This window comes from Diadema setosum, chromosome 16, assembly GCF_964275005.1.
Source record: "Diadema setosum chromosome 16, eeDiaSeto1, whole genome shotgun sequence".
NCBI classification, from domain to species: Eukaryota; Metazoa; Echinodermata; class Echinoidea; order Diadematoida; family Diadematidae; genus Diadema; species Diadema setosum.
The window spans coordinates 28200627-28220536 of record NC_092700.1 but is presented as its reverse complement, the minus strand read 5'-3'; the positions used below and the strand labels follow the sequence as shown (position 1 = coordinate 28220536).

At 41.2% G+C, this 19910-nt stretch overlaps 1 protein-coding gene across 1 annotated transcript; it reads left to right on the top strand.

Moving 5' to 3' along the window:
- The first annotated feature begins 3111 nt into the window (after positions 1–3111).
- Positions 3112–17939, top strand: LOC140239789 (2-aminomuconic semialdehyde dehydrogenase-like). The gene is made up of 9 exons (XM_072319609.1): positions 3112–3290; positions 4412–4612; positions 6362–6573; positions 9013–9179; positions 11157–11332; positions 13492–13663; positions 14946–15059; positions 16221–16316; positions 17717–17939. Exons 1-9 carry the CDS (start codon positions 3112–3114, stop codon positions 17861–17863), a joined length of 1464 nt encoding a protein of 487 aa, XP_072175710.1. The 3' UTR covers positions 17864–17939.
- The last annotated feature ends 1971 nt before the right edge of the window (positions 17940–19910 follow it).

The window sequence follows — 19910 nt, the reverse complement described above, 5'->3', positions numbered from 1 at the left end:
ACACTGTAAACCCAGCACTTGACGAGAAAAGCACAAAATACGAAAAAAATCAAGCAAGAGGCGGACTGTATCAGACTTTACTGAAAGAGTTAAGAGCTAGACACTAGAGGAAGACGAAAAGGGAGGACGCATCAAATCGATCAAGTACACTGTAAACCTATACACGTATCAGCTTTGTATATGTATACACGGCGTGCTAATTAAACAATACAATCCACAGCACGATGCAAAACAACGACATACAGTATGTAGTGTCGAGTGTACTAGTATGTTTACAAACACGAATTACTAGTACCCTGTACGTGTGGATTTGGGAGGTCGAGTGCGCGCTAGCTAGCTGAAAACGTGTGCATGACCAGAAGCAAAACATGACCTTTGACATAATCTGCATATTTTCCCCGGTGTTTCACCGAGACAACCTTTCACGCTGGGCGCTCTCGGTGAACCACCGGGTGATTTCCCGTTGAACTATCGGAGTTTACCCAGGACGCTTCTCGGGTAAAAATTGCCCAAAATTTCATCGGTGTTTCACCTAGGCTTCCCCTAGGTTCCAACCGAGTGACCTTTCACACTGCGGGGTTCCCCGGGTGCCCCCAGGTGCCCCCGGGGAAGATTTTCTTCAGCGGGAAAGGGGTATTAGATGAAATCCTGGCTACGCCGTTGTACAGTCCACCATGAGGTGTATCAGCGTACTGGTTCTTCCACTAGAAGTAGTGTATGCTTCAGGATTTGAAGATTATCACACTGGTAGAGTGGTGCGCGCACATCAATCAAAACCATGAGTGCAGATAACCCTCAGGCAAAGAAATGTTTTCTCCTCAGCTCTTTGGCTCTCAGTACATTTTATGTTATGGAAGGCATCAAATGATGGGAAGTCATGCTTGAGTGTATTCTATTCCTTGCTTTTGTGTGGTTATGGGGAAAAAAGAAAAGAAAAGAAAAGAAAAGCGCGTCCCCGCCACAGAACTTTTCTGTGGTTCCCGCCCCTTGGTGCGCCCAGTAACACACCCTTGACACACCTCTTGTCTCAGCCAATCGTATCGAAGCAATTTGCCAACGCGAACCTGCACAACAATACATGTACAATGTACTACGATCGGCTCTTGAACTGGTGCCAATTTTGGCGCGCGTTTGTGTGTCTACCTATACAAATTCGCCCTAAATATATCGGCGTCTACCATTGACATTCGTTCTAAGAATCACAAATACGGGTAGCAGTACGGTGAACTGTCGTCCTTCCATCTAACATGTTTTTTTTTTCAAATTACTGATAGGTATTCTCTTTACATGGTGTTACAAATATCTTACAAGTTGCCTACTACTTCTAAAATGCCACTTATCTGAAACAGAAACGACACTCCGTAAAGGATCTGCTTGGTGACAGACTGCACCCAGGTGGCGAGCTATCGTGGGGCGATTATTGTTATGGTCGAACAACAACTCGACCAAAAGCCACTTACAAACGCGCCAACTGCGTGGCTTGGTGGGTGGTATGGTAGCTAGGGCGTGGGATCCGAGAGTCTATAGCAAAGATCCTACGTGATCTTTGATAGTAGTAGCACGTATGCCTTATACGTTTACGTAGAGACATTCCGTTATGGTTCGGAAATCATTTTTGATTACTGCAAAATAGAAATCTGCTGTTGTAAATGACGACGTGCAGTGCAGGAAGGAAGGAAGGAAAGAAACCGTAGCGTCGTTGGACTTGTGAGACTCACACCTTTGCATACACCAGCGTAACTATGACTCTAGCTGGTATGAAATAATCGGTTGAAGGAAGAAAGAACCCCACAACGTACAACTCGCATTTTGAGCGCAATACCATTATCTCGGAGTCGGAAAAGGTAGGTACATGTGTAACGTTGGTAAACTCTTACGCAGTTTTCACGTCTATATATTGTTGTGCTCTGTCTTTAAGTTTTAGGCATTTAGTGGCACAGCGTTTGGTGAACTTGCAGTTTCCGCTCAAGCTACTTTGTAAATGCCAATAATAAAATTCGATTCTGCACACAGCCACAGTCTACTGACTCGAATCCGGTCAAAACGTCCCCACGTCAAAACGTCCCCGCCGTGTTCCAACCAAAACGTCCCCGGGTCAAGTACCAGAACGTCCCCGCTTTTGTCCGCGCGCGACGCTAGTGTACTTTCGCACCTGTTTGTCGAATGACCTCCAAACATGCACAAACTCACCCTAGTTATCCAGTAACCTAAATACTTGCATCTGAGTGAGATTCGAGTCCAGTAGAAATGGAATTTTCACCATTTTTTTTTCTTGTCACTTATCTACTTATGGGAATAATCTTGATCGCAACTACTCGCTCGGTGATCAGTTTGGCTGCGTTGCATCGAATTCGCGTTGCATAGGAGCAGACACCGCGCACGGCAGCACAGCTAGCTAGCAGCGACCTAACCTACCTAAATGCTGCTCTAAATAACAAAATGTCTTCACATTTACCGTTATGAATTGATAAGTGATACTTAGATTTTATAAAAAAATTATGACATAGTACATTTTGACCCGACGACGTTTTGGTGCCAGCTGGGCCCGGGGACGTTTTGGTCGTACCCGAGGACGTTTTGGTCGTACCCGAGGACGTTTTGGCTCGGGGACGTTTTGACGTGGGGACGTTTTGACCGGTAAGCTACTGACTATGTCTAGTTTAGTTTACCAGCTCATGTCCCTAAATACTAGGTCCTATATTAATCCCATTACCAAGTTTAATAGGTCCTAAGGCTATACTAATTTAATCAGGGCGGGAGGTGGAGACCAAATTATGCCAGGAAATATTAGTAATAGTAGGCCTATTCTACATGTAGCAGGTGGTCAAATTTTGGATGGCATTCGTGTCAAATTATGAGCGCAGACAGACAGCATTTTTGACAGAAACAATAACTGCAAAAAGTGTCGTCCTGTGGTTGTAGAAAAAACAAAACACCTCAAAATTGTGTAGAACTCTAGATCCCTAGCATGATTTGTTAAACTGTATGATTATCAACATAAGCAAAAGATAGCCCTGGAGCTTTGAGTTCTGATTCCATTTTTCTTTTTTTAACCTAGGCCTATCCCTCCATTCCAATTGTTTTCCAGAAATCTTGATCACTCAATCAGTCATGGCCAACGGTCAGACCCAAGTGGCCATCGAGAATTTCATCGATGGCGAATTTGTTCCAACGTCCTGCCACGTGGACAGCTACGACCCTTCGGTTGGAAAAGCCTGGGCAAAAATTCCAGACAGCGGCAAGGAAGAAGTCAATTTGGCAGTGGCAGCTGCCAAGCGAGCATTTAAGTCGTAAGTGCGATGTTGGTGTTGCTCATGAGGCCACAGTCCAAAGCACAAAGAAATATGTCAAGTAAATCCTTGAAAGGATACCTGTGAGTTGAATCAATTCACGGCATTTATTACCTCTGCCAATGGAGGAGGGTTATGTTGTAATTGGCATTTGTTTGTTTGTTGGTTGATTGGTGGGTTTGTTTGAGTGTGTGCAAAATTAAACTTAAAAAGTCATGAACGGATTTGGATGAAACTTAGAGGAAAGTTTGAGAATGACACAAGGAACAGATATTTACAAAAATTTTGGTACTGATCCAGAAATTTTTTATGGATTTTATGAAGGATTTTTGATATTTTGGTAGGTAGGGTCAATGAACTTGGGAGTACAAACTGCACATTTTTTGAGGTTTGCATATGCGCACTAAAGTGCATGCTTTAGTTTCTACTAGAGCGAAGCATGCCATGCAGCTGGAAGTTGATGACGTAACAAAAGGCTTCTGTATTGGGAAAATACATTGTATGTACAGTGTATGGGTGGAAATGACTGATCTCTGTGGAAGAACAAGATCAGTGTATTAGCTGCTTGGTGGAGGTCTGCGTTCTCAGAATGCTTTTCTAGTTTTGAATGTAACATGCAGTAATGCTGCACCTGTTTCTGTCTGACTGAGAACCGAACCTTTATTCATGTTCCAAAGAGAGCTACTAATTTAGTATTGAAGGGGGCAATAATATAAAGGAACAAATCTAGAACAGCACTCTGAGAGCACAGACCTCCGCCAAGCAGCTAATTTTCACCCATATACACTCGATGCTGCTGAAATTCGCCCAATTACCCAACAATACAGAAACCTTTTGTTTACGACGTCATCTTCCACTTGCATGGCACCTTGCCCGAGAAAAGCACAGACTGCACTGTAGAGCGCATATGCAAACCTCAAATATGCGCAGCTTGAACTCCCAAGTTCGTTGACTTTATCTGCAAAAAGATAACAAATCCATGTAAAATCCATTAAGAATTCCCAGATCACTACCAAAATGATATATAAGCAAAGTATAGTACAAACAAATAGTGATGTAATAAATTTAAAATGAAAGAAAAGTTTTACATGGTTGTCAAAATTTCATTGGATGTTGTGAAGATGGTCCAGGACCAGTCCAGCTGAGAGGTCAAAGGTGATGAACAAGATCGCGGACCTGATTGAGGCCAACCTGGACGAACTCGCTCGACTGGAGTCACGTGACCAGGGCAAGCCCGTCTGGTTGGCCAGGGCCATTGACATTCCACGTGCAGTGCACAACTTTCGCTTCTTTGCATCCTTCATCTTACACACAAGAAACAGGTATGCGCGTAAGGAAGATTTTGAATAAAGCAGACTTTTTTCTTTTTGCCCCTCAACCTGTATTTAAGAATACTTCATTGTATTAAAGATACTTCTATTATATATGCAAAGCAATATCCCATTGAGGACAGACTGATTTTGCTATATAACACACATTTCCCATAGACACTTGCCTGAGTATACTCTGGACTAGTCTTCAATGAGCTAAGATGTGTTTGTTGGAGGGATTGTGTGAAAAATCTGACAGTATGCCAAAAGATCACGTAATGTTTTTACAGACATACTAAACTTGTCCCTTTGCTGAAATGGCTGCATGGGCAATTGAATATATCCATGTTCTTTGTATGTTATCAAAAACTAATTTTGTGTATAAGTATTGATAATCAAATTTTAGTCATTAAAAGTTAATCATCTGATAATTCTTCTACAGATGATTTATAATCTTCCTTCCCACAATGATAAGATCTAAGCAAGGCTTTTTTTTTTCATAAAAGTTTTTAGGACCCCATTTATTAGCTCACCTGAGCCAAAGGCTCAAGTGAGCTATTGCGATCGCCCTTCGTCCGGCGTCCGTCGTGCGTCGTGCGTCCTGTGCGTCGTCCGGCGTCCGTCGTCCGTCATCCGTCGTCCGTCGTGCGTAAACTTTTTACATTTTCATCTTCTTCTTGAAAACCCCAAGACCGATTTTCATCAAACTTGGCAGGTAGCATCCCTAGGGGGGTTAGGAACTCAATTTGTTAAAATGGGCACCATGCCCCACCCAGGGGGCCCCCAGGGGGGCCCAAAGCCCCCCAAATTAAGGAATCTGTAAAAATCTTCTTCTCTAGAACCAGAAGTGATAGAGCTAAGTTAATACTATGAGTTAGTACATTGATGACTGTAGTTTCAAGTTTGTTCATGGCAGAATCAGGGGTGCCCCCCTTGGGACCCAGGGGAGGGGGGTGGGGAGGGATCCTAATGGGGCCTAAATTATACATTTTCATCTTCTTCTTGAGAACCCCATGACCAATTTTCACCAAACTTGGCAGGTAGCATCCCTAGGGGGTTAGGATCTCAATTTATTAAAATGGGCACCATGCCCCACCCAGGGGCCCCAGGGGGGCCAAACCCCCCCCCCCAAAAAAAAAAAAAATGAAGGAATCTTTAAAAATCTTCTCTAGAATCAGTTATAGAGCTAAGATAATACTATGAGTTAGTACATTAATGACTGTAGTTTCAAGTTTGTTCATAGCAAATCCAGGGGTGCCCCTCTTGGGGGCGGGGGGGGGGGGGGGGTTGGAAGGTCCAAATGGGGGCCTGAATTGTACATTTTCATCTTCTTCCTGCAAACCTCATGATGGATTTTCGTCAAACTTGGCAGGTAGCATCCCTAGGGGGTCAGGATCTCAATTTATCAAAATGGGCACCATGCCCCACCCAGAGGGCCCCAGGGGGCCCCCAATCCCCCCAAATTAAGGAATCTTAAAAAATTTGGGCCTTTATTGTACATTTTCATCTTCTACTTGAGAATGCCTGGTCAAATTTTAGTAGAGCTGTGAATAATTTAGATTAGTGACTGCGTGAAAGGTGAACTTGCGATAATCAGGTGAGCGCTAGACCCGTGGGTCTCTTGTATTTCATATCAAACATGCTCTTTAACCATCTCTAAAGCTCAGTACTGTACCACCCCCTTAAAGTATCGTTGATATGTATGCAGTGCAAGTTTATCTGTGGTAACGAGAGAGTTAACCATTCTTCCCACGTGGGCAGCTCCACCATCCTGTCGGAGGTCAACGCCATCAACTACACAATGCGGATCCCCGTGGGCGTGGCCGGCCTCATCAGCCCCTGGAACCTGCCCCTCTACCTGCTCACCTTCAAGATCGCGCCCTGCATCGCCGCCGGCAACACCTGCGTGTGCAAACCCAGCGAGATGACCTCGGTGACCTCATGGAAGCTGGCGGCGCTGATGAAGAAAGCAGGTGAAGGCTTTGGGGCCGTGGGTCCACTGTAGCTTGTCGTATCTCGATACCACTCGTAACTCTTATTGATGGAAGCCCTCATTTGCAAAGCATTGTGGGATGTAGGGTGGGGTACAACCAAACAGGCCTTTAGATTATCAGATTATTTCATCCTTAATAAGTCATGTTTTGGGTGGGGAAGAGGTGAGGGTTTAAACTTGAAACTTATCTTAGCCCATTTCTGCATGGAGCGATGGTGATGCATCGTACATGCATACAAAAATATAAACCAAATGGCTTGGAAAAAGGGGTCCTTTACGGGAACGATGACTTGCAAATCCTTTTGATAATCTTGTTTCCAACCAGGAAGGGGTAACTATGATGGTGATGAAAATGTCAAATTCCACAATCATGCACTGCTGATGGCATGGAAGAATCAGAGTGCATGCTGCTCTGTCAAATCTGGGCTTCCAGCGTGTAGCAAGGGAGGCAGTTGTTGCATGACATCAAATCATGGCTTAACACCGCAACCCACCAGGCCCCAGAAACCAAATTCTTCTGGGACTCGATGGGTTTTGGGTAGCCTGGGGCTGAACAGCTTCATAAATATTACTTAAAGTCTTTGCAGTCATGTTGCTGCTAGAAGCGTTCAATTGTGCCTGTGGTTTGTTTTGTGTGTGTGTGTGTGAACGTGGTTTGTGTCATGTATGTGAATGATGTGTGTGTACATGATGATGCATGCTGAGTGTGGGAGCAACAAACTGCAACTTAAACACCACAGTTGGGGGAGAGTGGCAACTGAGATATATCCAAGTCCCGCCCTGCATTTGGTCATGTGCCCTGACTGTTTAATGTTCTGCACATTTGAGTGTGGTGGCAACAAACTATAACTAGCCTCAGTAGGGGAAAAGTGGGGACTGGGATATATCCAAGTCCCACCCAAATGTGGTTGTGTGCCCACACTTTTTAATGTTGTGCACATTTTCCATGCTCTTTATGATCCTCGCTTCAGCCAAGCACTGTTCACTGCGACAACTGCCTCCCTTCAAGAGATAAGCATCTGTTTAGTTTGAATAAATTTAAAACACTCCTCAAGTTAATACAAAGATTCCAAGATTGAACCAAAAACAGCTGTTACAATACAAACATTATATTCAGCCTCAAGTTAATACAAAGATTCCAAGATTGAACCAAAAACAGCTGTTACAATACAAACATTATATTCAGCTATTTCCACAGATTCTTTCCAATTTCAAACATGATGTTTAAAACGTCTTTGATGGAAAATGTTTTCATGGATGTCACCTATTTGCTAACTCATTTTAAGTCTGCATTTTAAGAGTTATATCTATTTTCATACCAAAAGCTGCCTAACTTTTCAAAGTTTAAAAAACAAAGGTTAATCAATAATATAGACCTAAATGTACTAAAAAACAAGAATAAAGAGATGCTATACTCTAATTTTACATCACTGTACCATAGAGTACCAAAGTATGATGTCATAGACATTCATCGCTATGGAAACTGGTTCAAAACAATTTCGTCTGGCCCGCATGTCCTTGAAGACAATTGTTGCTCTAAACTGTGCTTCAAATTTGTTCCAACCCATCCTATAACAAAAGTCTGTGACATCATCACTTCAGTGCTCTGTTGAGTCATCTTGAACTCTGGGGGTGTTTCATCTAGCATTTTGTCAGATATTTTTTCTGACGTACTGTTTTAAGCTACAGAAATCCTTGCACCTGATTGGCTGAGAGCAAATTTGTACGAAGAAAAAATCTGACAAAACACTTGATGAAATGCCCCTGATTATATTCATTGTCTATTCTGCAAGTTTGAATTCATACTGAGGTTGAGTCTTCAAATATAAAATGATTTAAAAATGCGGAATGCCAGCATTAATCATTACTCCACAGTGGATGGAGCACAGTATTTCCACATAGTTTTTTGTAGTTTAAATGCAGTTTTAATGTCCCTCAGAGCAAAGCATTGAGAATGGTCTGCGTTTTCAAGTTGGATATGATTGTATTCATCGTTCACCACTGCAATTTTTTTTTGTCTGCAACAATTGAAAACATGAGATGATGTTGTTTCTGCCGTTCAACTGACAAATGGATGATGATCATTCGTTTGCATATGAAGCATTCTGGCAATTAACTACTACAATGAGAAAGAAAACAATCTGTCTGTTTTGAAATCGGTAAAATCTCTCGATATATGCATCAACTCAGTATGGATTCATTCATGTGTAATCACATGCCGTATTCAAAATCAGATACTGCATCAGTTTGAATTGATTCTAGAATATTGAGTTTTGGAGAGACTCATTTTTTTTTTTGGTTATTTTCTTTTTATAAGTATTTTTTTTTGTGTTTTGTTTTGTTTATGAGAACTAATCAGCCATCTCACTTTAACGCTTTGCTTTGTACATCGCAAATCTGTACACAAATATGTGCGTAGGTCTCCCTAGCGGGGTCGTAAACATGGTGTATGGTTATGGGCCAAAAGCCGGCGCAGCCCTGGTCCAACACCCAGATGTCCCTCTCATCTCCTTCACCGGAGGCACCGCCACCGGCCTGAAGATCACCGAGCTCTCTGCTCCCTACTGCAAAAAAATATCACTGGAGGTATTCTTTATTCGTAGCGTGGAAGACTGTCGCCAAATGTTTGGCGAGTTAACCTTTTTAATTGTTTGTTTTTCATGTGCGTGTGTCTTCTTTTTCCCTGATATTCTTTGTCCTTTCTGTCATATTTTCACAGAGGAAGGACAAAGGTCTCTCCAAGAAAAATTGAGAGTTGGAGAGGAGAGAGATCAGGATAAAGCAGGGCTTCTTATTTTTTTTAATTTTTTTTTGGTCCTGCAGCATGTGAAGACACACTTAACAGAAATCATATGTGTGTGTGCGTGTAGATGGTTTTTTCGTATTTATGTCTTTTTTTTTACAGTTCATTCTTTTCTGCGCTTGGGCCAGTTACTTGCCGCAAAGGCATTTGGATTATTGTATTTGTCTCATTTGTTTTTGTTTTTGTTTTTGTCCTGTCTTTCATGTTTTCTACCCATCTCTGCATTGCTGTTGTTGTTGTTGTTGTTTCTTTGAGCACCCGTTGTTTGTCTCCATGCCTGCGGCAGCCCGCGATAGGATGCAGATTAAATGGTGATCCTCATCCAGAAGTGTGGAAAGAGGAACTTTGAGCGTTTCTTTGTATGTGTACCTGGTATATGTGTGCGTGTGTGTGCGTTTTTGTGTGTGAATTTGTGTATACACACATGGAGCTGTATGCTGTTTCTATGTGATGTATACTATTTCTGTGTTCTAATGTGCACGTCTGTGTCTTTGTACTTGTCTTTAACCATGGGGGAAAAAAGACTGAGAACTTTTGTTCATTGTGTGTTCAAAGTAATGCCCAAATTATCAGATTGTCAAAAATTCACATTGAATCCTTAATCTGTGTTTGGAGGGGTAAATGTGTCCAAGACTTCTTTTTCACCTTCACCATTATTATAACTTATGTCCACCTTCCTTTTTGTCTATTACAGTATTCCTTTTGAAACACATTTTGGTCTGAAGTACACCATATGTGAAAGAGTGGAGAGGGAAATTGCATTAATTATCTTTTTGTCATGTTTGAAGACAAATACAAGTGTATGTATGTGAGTGTGTCTGTCTGTGCCTGTATTATGTTTATCTGTATATATGTTTATGCATATGTGTATGCGTATGTTATATGATGATATGGAGAGAAGCGCAAACTTCAAGCACGGTCCAGTGGTGGCGTCTGTGACGTTCATTCTAACTGACCTAGGGTCGAGTTCACAAGGTCATCAGATCCTTTTAATACAGCGCTCCCTCTTTTTGCCAAGGTTCTACAGTGCTGCACCAGATCCCTCTCTGCTTGTATTGTTTACATGTGATTTTTTTTTCTTACCGTCTACCTCCTTTTGTATCCCCTGTACTTGTCATCTTTCATAAATCCTACATCTTAAAGGTAATCACCCTCCTTTGCCAGCATTCTTAAATCTACAATTATATTTCTCTCCCAGTCCCCTCCAGAATCGTCACATCTTCCAAGCTGAAACTTGTCTCGCTCCTTTCTTTGACGAGGAGCCGCGATAAAAGTGTCTTTTTTTTTCTTGAAAGCGTCTTTCGGTTGTGCGCTGGAAGCATTTAAATTTCTTCTTGCAATCAATTCAGACTGAGGATTCATATTGATTGGAGATGTTGACTTGACATTGTGATTCAGATAATATGCCTTCGGAAGATGGCGTCATGCAGTAACGACATGCAGCAACGATTCAACAAGATATTTCTTTTCTCTCCCTTGATGCTTTGCAAAGGAGGGTCTTACCTTTGACGGTAGGCATTCCATACTCTCTGCTTCCACGCATAATGTCTTTCTTTTCTTCTTGTGTTTTGCCACCAAATTGGCCCTTTTGGCCTCAATTTTTCAGTTTCATCGATTTCATAAAATTTTACTTTACGTCGGCGTCACGATAACGTGGCCTCGCTATCACAAGGAAACACATTGTTAACATTTTTCTGCTCTTCCTCTGTGTGTGTGTTTGTGCGTGTGTGTTCGGCGAATCTGGTTCTTCGTGCGCACAGCTCGGGGGGAAGAACGCGGCCCTGGTCTTCGACGATGCGGATGTGGACGGGATGATCCCAACGTCGGTGAATTCGGGGTTCATCAACCAGGGGGAGATCTGTCTCTGCATGAGCCGAATCTACGTCCAGGACACCCTCTTTGACAAGTTCGTGGAGAAGTTTGTCGCTGCGGCCAGGTGAGCAAGAGCTAGAGGCTCAAGTCTATTTTTTTTTTTTTTTAATAAGGGAAGGGTCCAAAGTGCCTCGTATTTGGAGAAAAGTGTAATGATGAACAACTGAAACAGATCAATTTGGACTTATGCTATTTTATGGATGCCCTTCAGCAGACTTTCAATTTGATCATTTTTCAGCTGTTATAAAAATGATTGTATTCATTCCATATGAAAGTGTGACCAGCCGTCAATCTTATTGTGCATCTTTGAAAGTATAGATGACAGTCATGACTTTGTAGATGTATTATGCAGATGTTTTGACTGTATTTAAAACAAGAAAACCAAGAATATTTTGATCGCAGTTCAAATTTCTTGATTTTTTATTATGCCTCCACCACGAAGTGGTGCCAGAGGCATTATGTTTTCGGGTTGTCCGTCCGTGCGTGCGTGCGTCCGTCCGTGCGTCCGTGCGTCCGTCCGTCCTTCCGTCCGTAATGAATTTTGTGGACAGCGTAACTAAAAAACCTTATGAGGTATCCTAATGAAACTTGGCATGTATGTGTATTAGGGGGTGAAGTTGTGCCTATCAACTTTTGGGTGCACATGCTCAAGGTCAAAGGTCAAAGGTCAAGGTCAAATACGTAAAATTTCATTATTTCCACCATATCTATGCAATGCCTGAAGATATTTTCTTGAAACTTAGTGTATACTTGTATTACATGTATTACCCAATTAAGATTCTTTGGTGAAAGTTTGGGGTCATGAGGTCAAAGGTCAAAAGGTCAAGTAAAAATATTAAAACTTAACTTTTTCCTCTGTATCTTGGAAATTGTTTAAGAATGGAACATAGTATATATACATGTACTAACTGGCAGTGAATATCTAGAGAATTTAGGGTTCATGGGTCAAAGGTCAGGGGTCAAAGGTCAAGGGCAACACTTCAGAATTTTACTATTTCCCTCATATTTATGCAATGCCAGCAGGATTATCTTTTTTTTTTACACTTGGTGTATGCATGTATAACCTAATAGAGATTCTCTGGAAGCTTTCTTTTTTCTTCTTTTTTTTTTGTTTGCCTCAAAGGTCAAAAGGTCAAAGATCAAGGGAAAGTGCTGAACTAACTTTTTCCTCCATATCTCAGAAGTGGCTCAAGTTATCTTGAAACTTACTACATATTCATGCATGTTGTGCCTGACAGTGATTATCCTATGAATTTTAGGGTCAAAGGCCAGATGAAAATGGTAACAATGAACTTTTCATTATAGACATTGCACTTTTTCTCCATACCTTGAAAATTACTCAATGCTTAAACTTATGAATGGGTCAAAGTCAAGTTAAAGACCTTAAATCCCCAAGTACATGCTCTCCTATTCATCCAATTAAACCTAGGTCAAGGAAGGTGAACATTCAACACATTTGTGACAAACTTGTCATTTTAATATTTTGCCAATTTTGTGAAAATGTAATCACACATTGTCTACATGTACTATAGACCTATTAGGAGAATCGTGCATTATGACGGAGGCATACCAGTCGCCTTAGCGACATTTCTAGTTAATGTCTGTAATGGGCCAGAATGTATTGTTTTATGCCACTCTTTCTACAGATGTAATCCAGGGCAAAAATGGGGATAGTAAGAATAAAACAGTCTCCCTCTTGGGGTTAAGTTTCAGTATTTGATCCTGGCTTAACTTGCTGAGCTTTTTCATTAGCATTCAGAATTCACCATGGTGATGCTATATTGGTTAGAGGGATTATGTAATCTCTCTTCATCTACCATTAGTTTCTGGGCATCTGTGCCAATCGGCAGAAAAAGTACAGCGTACTCCAGCCTGGTAAGGTTTTGGGGCTATGACTCGTAAAATGGAGGGTTTCTTAAAATCCAAACATGCATTTAGAATACTGAAAAACATGATATATTCGCGGCATGAATTTTTCGTGAATTGGAGCCGATGGCCTTTTCTGCTGCATGAAATTTTTGCGAACTGCCACTGGCATTCAATGCATATAGTGTAGACAAAAACTTTTGCATGCATTTTAATTGCGCGAATCTTGGCGCACGCGAAATTCGCAAAATTCAAATGCACGCGAACATTCCTCGTTTTACAGTATGTGTGTCTGTGTGTGTGTTTGTGTGCATGTGTGTGTGTATATTAACGTGTGTGCTTATATGATATGAGCAGAGAAATGGTTGTCGGACCACCTACCAACAATGATTCGAAGCTTGGCGCCCTCATCAGTCAGGAGCATCTCAACAAGGTCAGAGGTTATGTAGCCCTTGCCAAGGAGGAAGGTGGCACAGTCCATTGCGGAGAAGGGGTGGACGACCTGACGCTACCGGAAGGCTACAAAAACGTGAGCAGACCGGTGCTTTTCATAGCCGCAATATTGCAAGCAGATTGTTCCATTGTCAGCCTCATGCTTCCATATCAAAACCTTTCAACATCTGACCATAAACCAGGGAGGTACATAAACTTTGCTCGACAAATGCATGCAAGAAACGGGAGAGCGCACTTACACTCACACACCTTTACCATAACACCAACACAATAACAACAATGCGAAAATTATTCAGAAAAGGTATGAGCCCATATTTCCTGGAGGTTCTTTAATAGCCCAGTAAGAGCAGTAGCAATCAGGTGGACATCCCTCCTCGCCACTCATGTGATATTAATCATCTTCATTGATTCATAATTGTGCATTGCCATACATTTTGGAATCTCAAGTTAACTGAAAAACAGAGCTACAATGTCTTCTTGATTCTCCAAGAGGCTCCTGAAACTTGAGGTATTTCTTTATATCTTGGCAAAAGAAATAGATGTATAGGAGCCTCTCTACTTTGGAGTTATTCTATCTAATTAAAAAAAAAAAAAATACTGTCGATATGTGTAACAGGCAAGTATCCCCTTGAAAGCTCTTTAGAACTTCTCTGATCTGTTATGGGTGAATGTTTGCAGGTTTGAAAAATGTTCAACTGGATGTGAATATAGGCCTACTGTCTTAAAGATGACAAGTTGTATATGATCTGTCCTGAACTGTTCCAGAAGATACACAGCCAAACACGTCGTAAGCATTTCTGTGATTGAATAAAGCTGCACTGAATGTGCATGAAATGTGCACCAGTCATATAAGAAATCTAGTACTGTGCATTCAACATCACTGCCAAGTTAAAGGGGCATAGTCCCGGTAATATAGATGGCGCTGTTGATGATACTGCTGATCATCGTTAGCATTGATACGAAGATTACCGAAGTTGAGCTGTCATCAAGAGTAAAGTGTGTAGGTGTTGCTAAGTAATGTTGCCTTTGTTGTCTTCTTTGCGCATTGCGCAGTCTGTAGTAATGCCAGGGTGCGTGCATATGTGCTTGTTATTGTGACATCACAAAAGAAGTTTGCTAAAGCTGTCATCCCCCTCAGCCGATTCATGAGCCGAACTGTGATCGGACCACTGATTACACTGAATCGGACTTCTTCGGACTCGGGGAAAGTGGGCCAAAGCGTAAGCGCCAAAGAGAAGTCAATAGCGTAGGTCTCTATAGGAAACTTGCGCCGTGCGCCCGCGTACGCATTTGACTAAAACACCGGGACCATACACCTTTAAAAAAGCATATGGACCATATTGCCTCCATCCTTACAGGGTTACTACATGAGGCCCACAGTCATCACGGGCCTATCCCAGAATTCCCGGTGCATCAAGGAGGAGATCTTTGGACCTGTTGTCTGCATCTTGCCATTTACAACGGAGGAGGAGGTGTGTAGACTAAAAATCACTAAGTCAACATTCAAGTTGGCAACGCAACTACAGCAAAAGAAATGTGAAGAAATTGTGGAATTAGTGAGATTGCTCATCTGGATTTTCTTGCCATATAGAGGTTGTAGAGCTTTCCTTGATTAAAAACAAATAAAAGTGGACAGTCAAATTGGCAACTTGTCCCCCCCCCCCCAAAAAAAAAAAAAAAAAAAAAGAAAGAAAGAAAGAAAGAGAAAGAGAACAAATCACAAGCTCTGACTTTTGATGTCAAATTTTATGAGTCACAATGAAAAAACTTATAGGATTTATTTATTAGGTAAAACAGAAGTGGTGATGATGGGGATCTTACATTTGTCTCTGCAAGATCGAATGCTAGCTTGGAAAGTGAGTTTTGAATCATGGCATGTCTTTGAACAATTGGATCAAATAAAGTTGGATTTAGCTGCTGTTTAACCAGGGGGGTGTTTCATAAAGTTGTTCGTAAAGTTACGAACGACTTACGAGCGACTGGTGATCAGTTCTTGTGCTGAATTATGGAAATTCTGATAAGTATAGCACATCAGAACTGATCACCAGTCGCTCGTAAGTTGTTCGTAACTTTACGAACAGCTTTATGAAACAGGGCCCTGGTGATACATTTAAATGACATTTTGAGGTTTTGTTTGTCTTAAGTTAGGAAGTTTGCTTCTGGCTTCAAAGATATGAAATTGGGAATGAAATAGGTAAAGTATCTATACATATGAAATTAGTTATTTGGAATGAAATTTTTTTTTTCACTTGTTTGTTTAAACCCAACAATGCCATATACCTTGTACATGTAGTTTGACATTAAGACATCTGCTCTTCAGAAACCATTCTGAAGAAGCAGCAACTGCTGAATGTAAATGATATTTCAAAACGGATATACAAAGCAAAAACTCTTGAAATAGGCAATGAAACAGGCAAAAATTGCAAATTTACAATCATTTCGTTCACTCATACATAATTTCAGCCAGTTCACCTCCCCCCCCCCCCCATGTATTGATATTGGTGTTGTGTTTGATGATTTCCTTCTATGTCAGGCCCATGTATTGATATTGGTGTTGTGTTTGATGATTTCCTTCTATGTCAGGCCCATGTATTGATATTGGTGTTGTGTTTGATGATTTCCTTCTATGTCAGGCCATTGAGAAAGCCAACGATGTAAAGTATGGACTGGCAGCTTGTGTTTGGACCAAGGACGTGAGTCGCACACACCGTGTCTCACAACAGCTCATGGTAAGAAGGATGAGGGTAGGCCTACTGATGCTAAGAGGAAGGGCACATTTAAAGGGGATGGCTAGTAACTGATCAGTGGGAATGCTGGAGGATGATTGTTCCAATCCTTGTGAGATTCATTTAATAGTACATTACATATCTATTGTTGTGTGAAAATTATTTGCTTCAGAATGGTCTCATATTCAAGTAATGTGCAGTTTAATGTTTCCAGGTTAGCGTGCCTGGTCAGTGACGGGGCATTAATCTGCCATTACTTGAATATGAGACCGTTCTGAAGCAAATAATTTTCACACAATAGATATATCATGTACTCTTACATGAATCCCACAAGGATTGGAACAATCATCCCCAGCATTCCCACTGATTCCCACTGATCGGTTACTAGCCATCCCCTTTAAGGCTCTTCTTCTAGATCTCTCAAGTCTCAGGCATCAGGTGTTATAGTCACACCTCATCTCGCTGTCTTCCATACATTCTTATGTCTGACAAGCTTTTTGCCATGCCCTGCAAGAACACCACCCCCCCAAAAAAGAAACCTTTGTTTTGTTTTGTTTTGTATTGTTTTTTTACACGTAAAGCTTTAAACCCACTACAGGTCCTTCCCATTGCAGGGGGACATCCCCCTCCCACACCCTCTACCCCTACTCGGTTGATTCGCTTCCTCAGGCCTGGCAGTACTGATAATTTACACCACAAAAATCCCACTCCTGCATACCTGCTCTCTGATCATGCATCTCTGCTCTTGATATGCCATAAAAGCTGATTTCAAGGATTTGGTATTAGAAGGACTGGTTGCGGTTGAGTGAAAGGGTAGAAAAAGATGATGAATGAGGTCAGAGATAAAAGTTTGGTTAAAGATACTGTTTGCCATTGGGTGCAGTGATTTAAAAAATGATCAAGTTATCACATTTGATGCATATTTGTAGGTCAGTTGTATCACAGAATATCCTACAATAGAAAGTTTTGCAATAAAGCTTAAAACATAAGGATATATTTCTATTATTCTCAATAAACCATAACAATTTCATTGTAACTATTCACATTTTATATATTCAATAATAATCAACATTGATAATACTGCTTAACATTTATATATTGGTTGTTGCTATCTGTAACTCACATTTTAGAACTATTTTGAGGCACCAATGCTATTTTTTTCTTTCATCTGCAAATGGTAAATAATGCCTTTAATTTGTATTTGATTAGATTAATCTGAAGAGAATAACTGTGTAGAGACAACAACTCAAAAATGATTTGTTGTAGTGTTATGTCACAAATGTTTGGTTTGGACACTTCTGAATCACTGGCAACAGAAATTGCTGAGGATTTGTTTGATTTTGAAAATACTGTTTAGATGCGTCATGTTTTAATTCTTTCATTTTTTTTTTTTAAAATCTCAGGCTGGTACTGTGTGGGCCAACTGCTGGCTAGTTCGTGACCTCAACATGCCCTTCGGAGGCATGAAGGCATCTGGCATCGGTCGCGAGGGGGTCAACGAATCCATGGACTTCTACACAGAGGCCAAGTGCATCTGTATCAAGCATTAATCTTGTTAAGTATTCCGAAAGCCAAGCGAAGGATGGGATGAAACGCAGTGAGGCTGAATATCGTGTGTGTGCGCAGATCCTAGGTCTGTAAACTTTGTGCATGTGTCACATGAAAATTGTTGCATGCAGTCCAGTCTTGAAGACATCAAACTGCATGTACGCTAAAACACATAAATGGGACTAAGTGTGAAATGAAGATGGGATTTCATGCTCTAATGGATTAAAAAAAAAATAGAGAGCTGCTGATGAATTTGTGATTTTTCATAGATATATAAGAGAATGAATGAAGAAGAGGGGTATTTCATTGATGAAAGGTTAACAGGGTGATATTTTTGTTTTGAATGAAATTACTTAATTGTGTATGTCTGTACTCTGGCATACACACACAAATATTTCAAATGTGAAATGTGTGTCGGCCTAGCTGTCAGTGTAAGATACACTGTAAACTAAATCTGTCTCCTGAAAACTTGCACATCATGCGTAGAATGAGTGATGATGGAGGCCTGAAATTATTTTCAACAGTTTGTTCAACTAGGTTTTTTGTGCATTCCTATCTGTATGATGATAGTGTGAAAAAAAGCCCAACACCACTGGGTATACAGTGTGCTTTGGTATCTTTTGCAGCTGCTAATAGCCTTGGAAAAGCCATATGCTGCTCTTTTCCTTGTAAATATGGCAATTGAATTCATAATGCAAATCTTGACAATAGGCAGACTGTACATATGGTAACTGTGTAGGCAGGGCTCGACACTAACGGTGGCCCGGGGCCACCAAAAACGCACGTCGGGTCACCAAATTTCAGAAATGAAGAATTCGGTGGCCTGATCAGGCCACCAAAAAAGGTCGGATGTTTGCCTTATTGGGCCACCAAAAATAAAAGTTAGTGTCGAGCCCTGGTGTAGGTATGCCATGTATAGGCCCTATGGCTCTTTCCCTTGTAAATATGGCACTTAGATTTATGATGCACAATCTTGACGATAAGCAGGTATGTAGTGACTTCATAGTTATGCCATGCCCCCAGCCAATCTTACAGAGCTAATATGCATGCGATCTCTGAATTACTGTACACATGGACTGTAGTGTGTCGTATCTACAGAGAATTTAGGATTGAAATGATAGAAAGAGCCTGAAGAAATGGTACTGCACCCTTTCCGAATTATTACCTCCACCAAGGGAGGAGGTTATGTTTTCGTTACCGTTGGTTTGTTTGTTAGTTTGTTTGTTCGTCCGTGTGCAAAATAACTCAAAAAGTTTTGCACGGATTTGGATGAAACTTGCAGGAAAGGTCGAGAATGACACAAGGAACAGATGATTAAATTTTGGTAGTGATCCAGGAATTTTTATGGATTTTATGAAGGATTTTCGATATTTTGCCAGGTAGGGTCAGTGAACTTGGGAGTTCAAGCTACGCATTTTTGAGGTTTTCATGTGCGCACTAAAGTGCATGCTATAGTTTCTGCTGGGGCGAGGTGCGCCGTGCATCTGAGGGTTTATGATGTAACAAAGGCTTCTTTATTGGGAAATTGGGCGATTTTTCAGTGGGTGGAAATCACTGATCTGAAGAGTTAGATCATCGGTGGAAAGTAGCTGCTTGGCGGAGGTCTGCGCTCTCAGAGTGCTTTTCGAGTTAACATTATGATATATGGCACTTTGCCTCCTCATCAGAGGTTTTCATGTGTGTGAGTGTGTGTACAGTTTCACTTTTAGGGCTTGCTGATATGTATCTTTGAGAATGATCCTTATAAAAGACCACCATCACATTGTGAGTGAGTAAACTGTTATATAATCTCTGGTTGATCAACCAGGAAGTGATTATAATATTCAGTGGGACAGCTTAGGCGGTCCCAATTCTTGTCAAAAGTATGACCACAGAGTGTTCTGTTGTAATGAAATTTCAATGTAATGAAAGAAAACTGCCAGTCCCAAGGACTTCGTTATAACAGGAGTCCACTGCACTAGGATTAGTTAGCACATTGTTGCTTTCGTTTGCCTCTTGCCACATACAATGTATCTGCACCTAGCTGAATTCTTATTCCAAAATCCCATA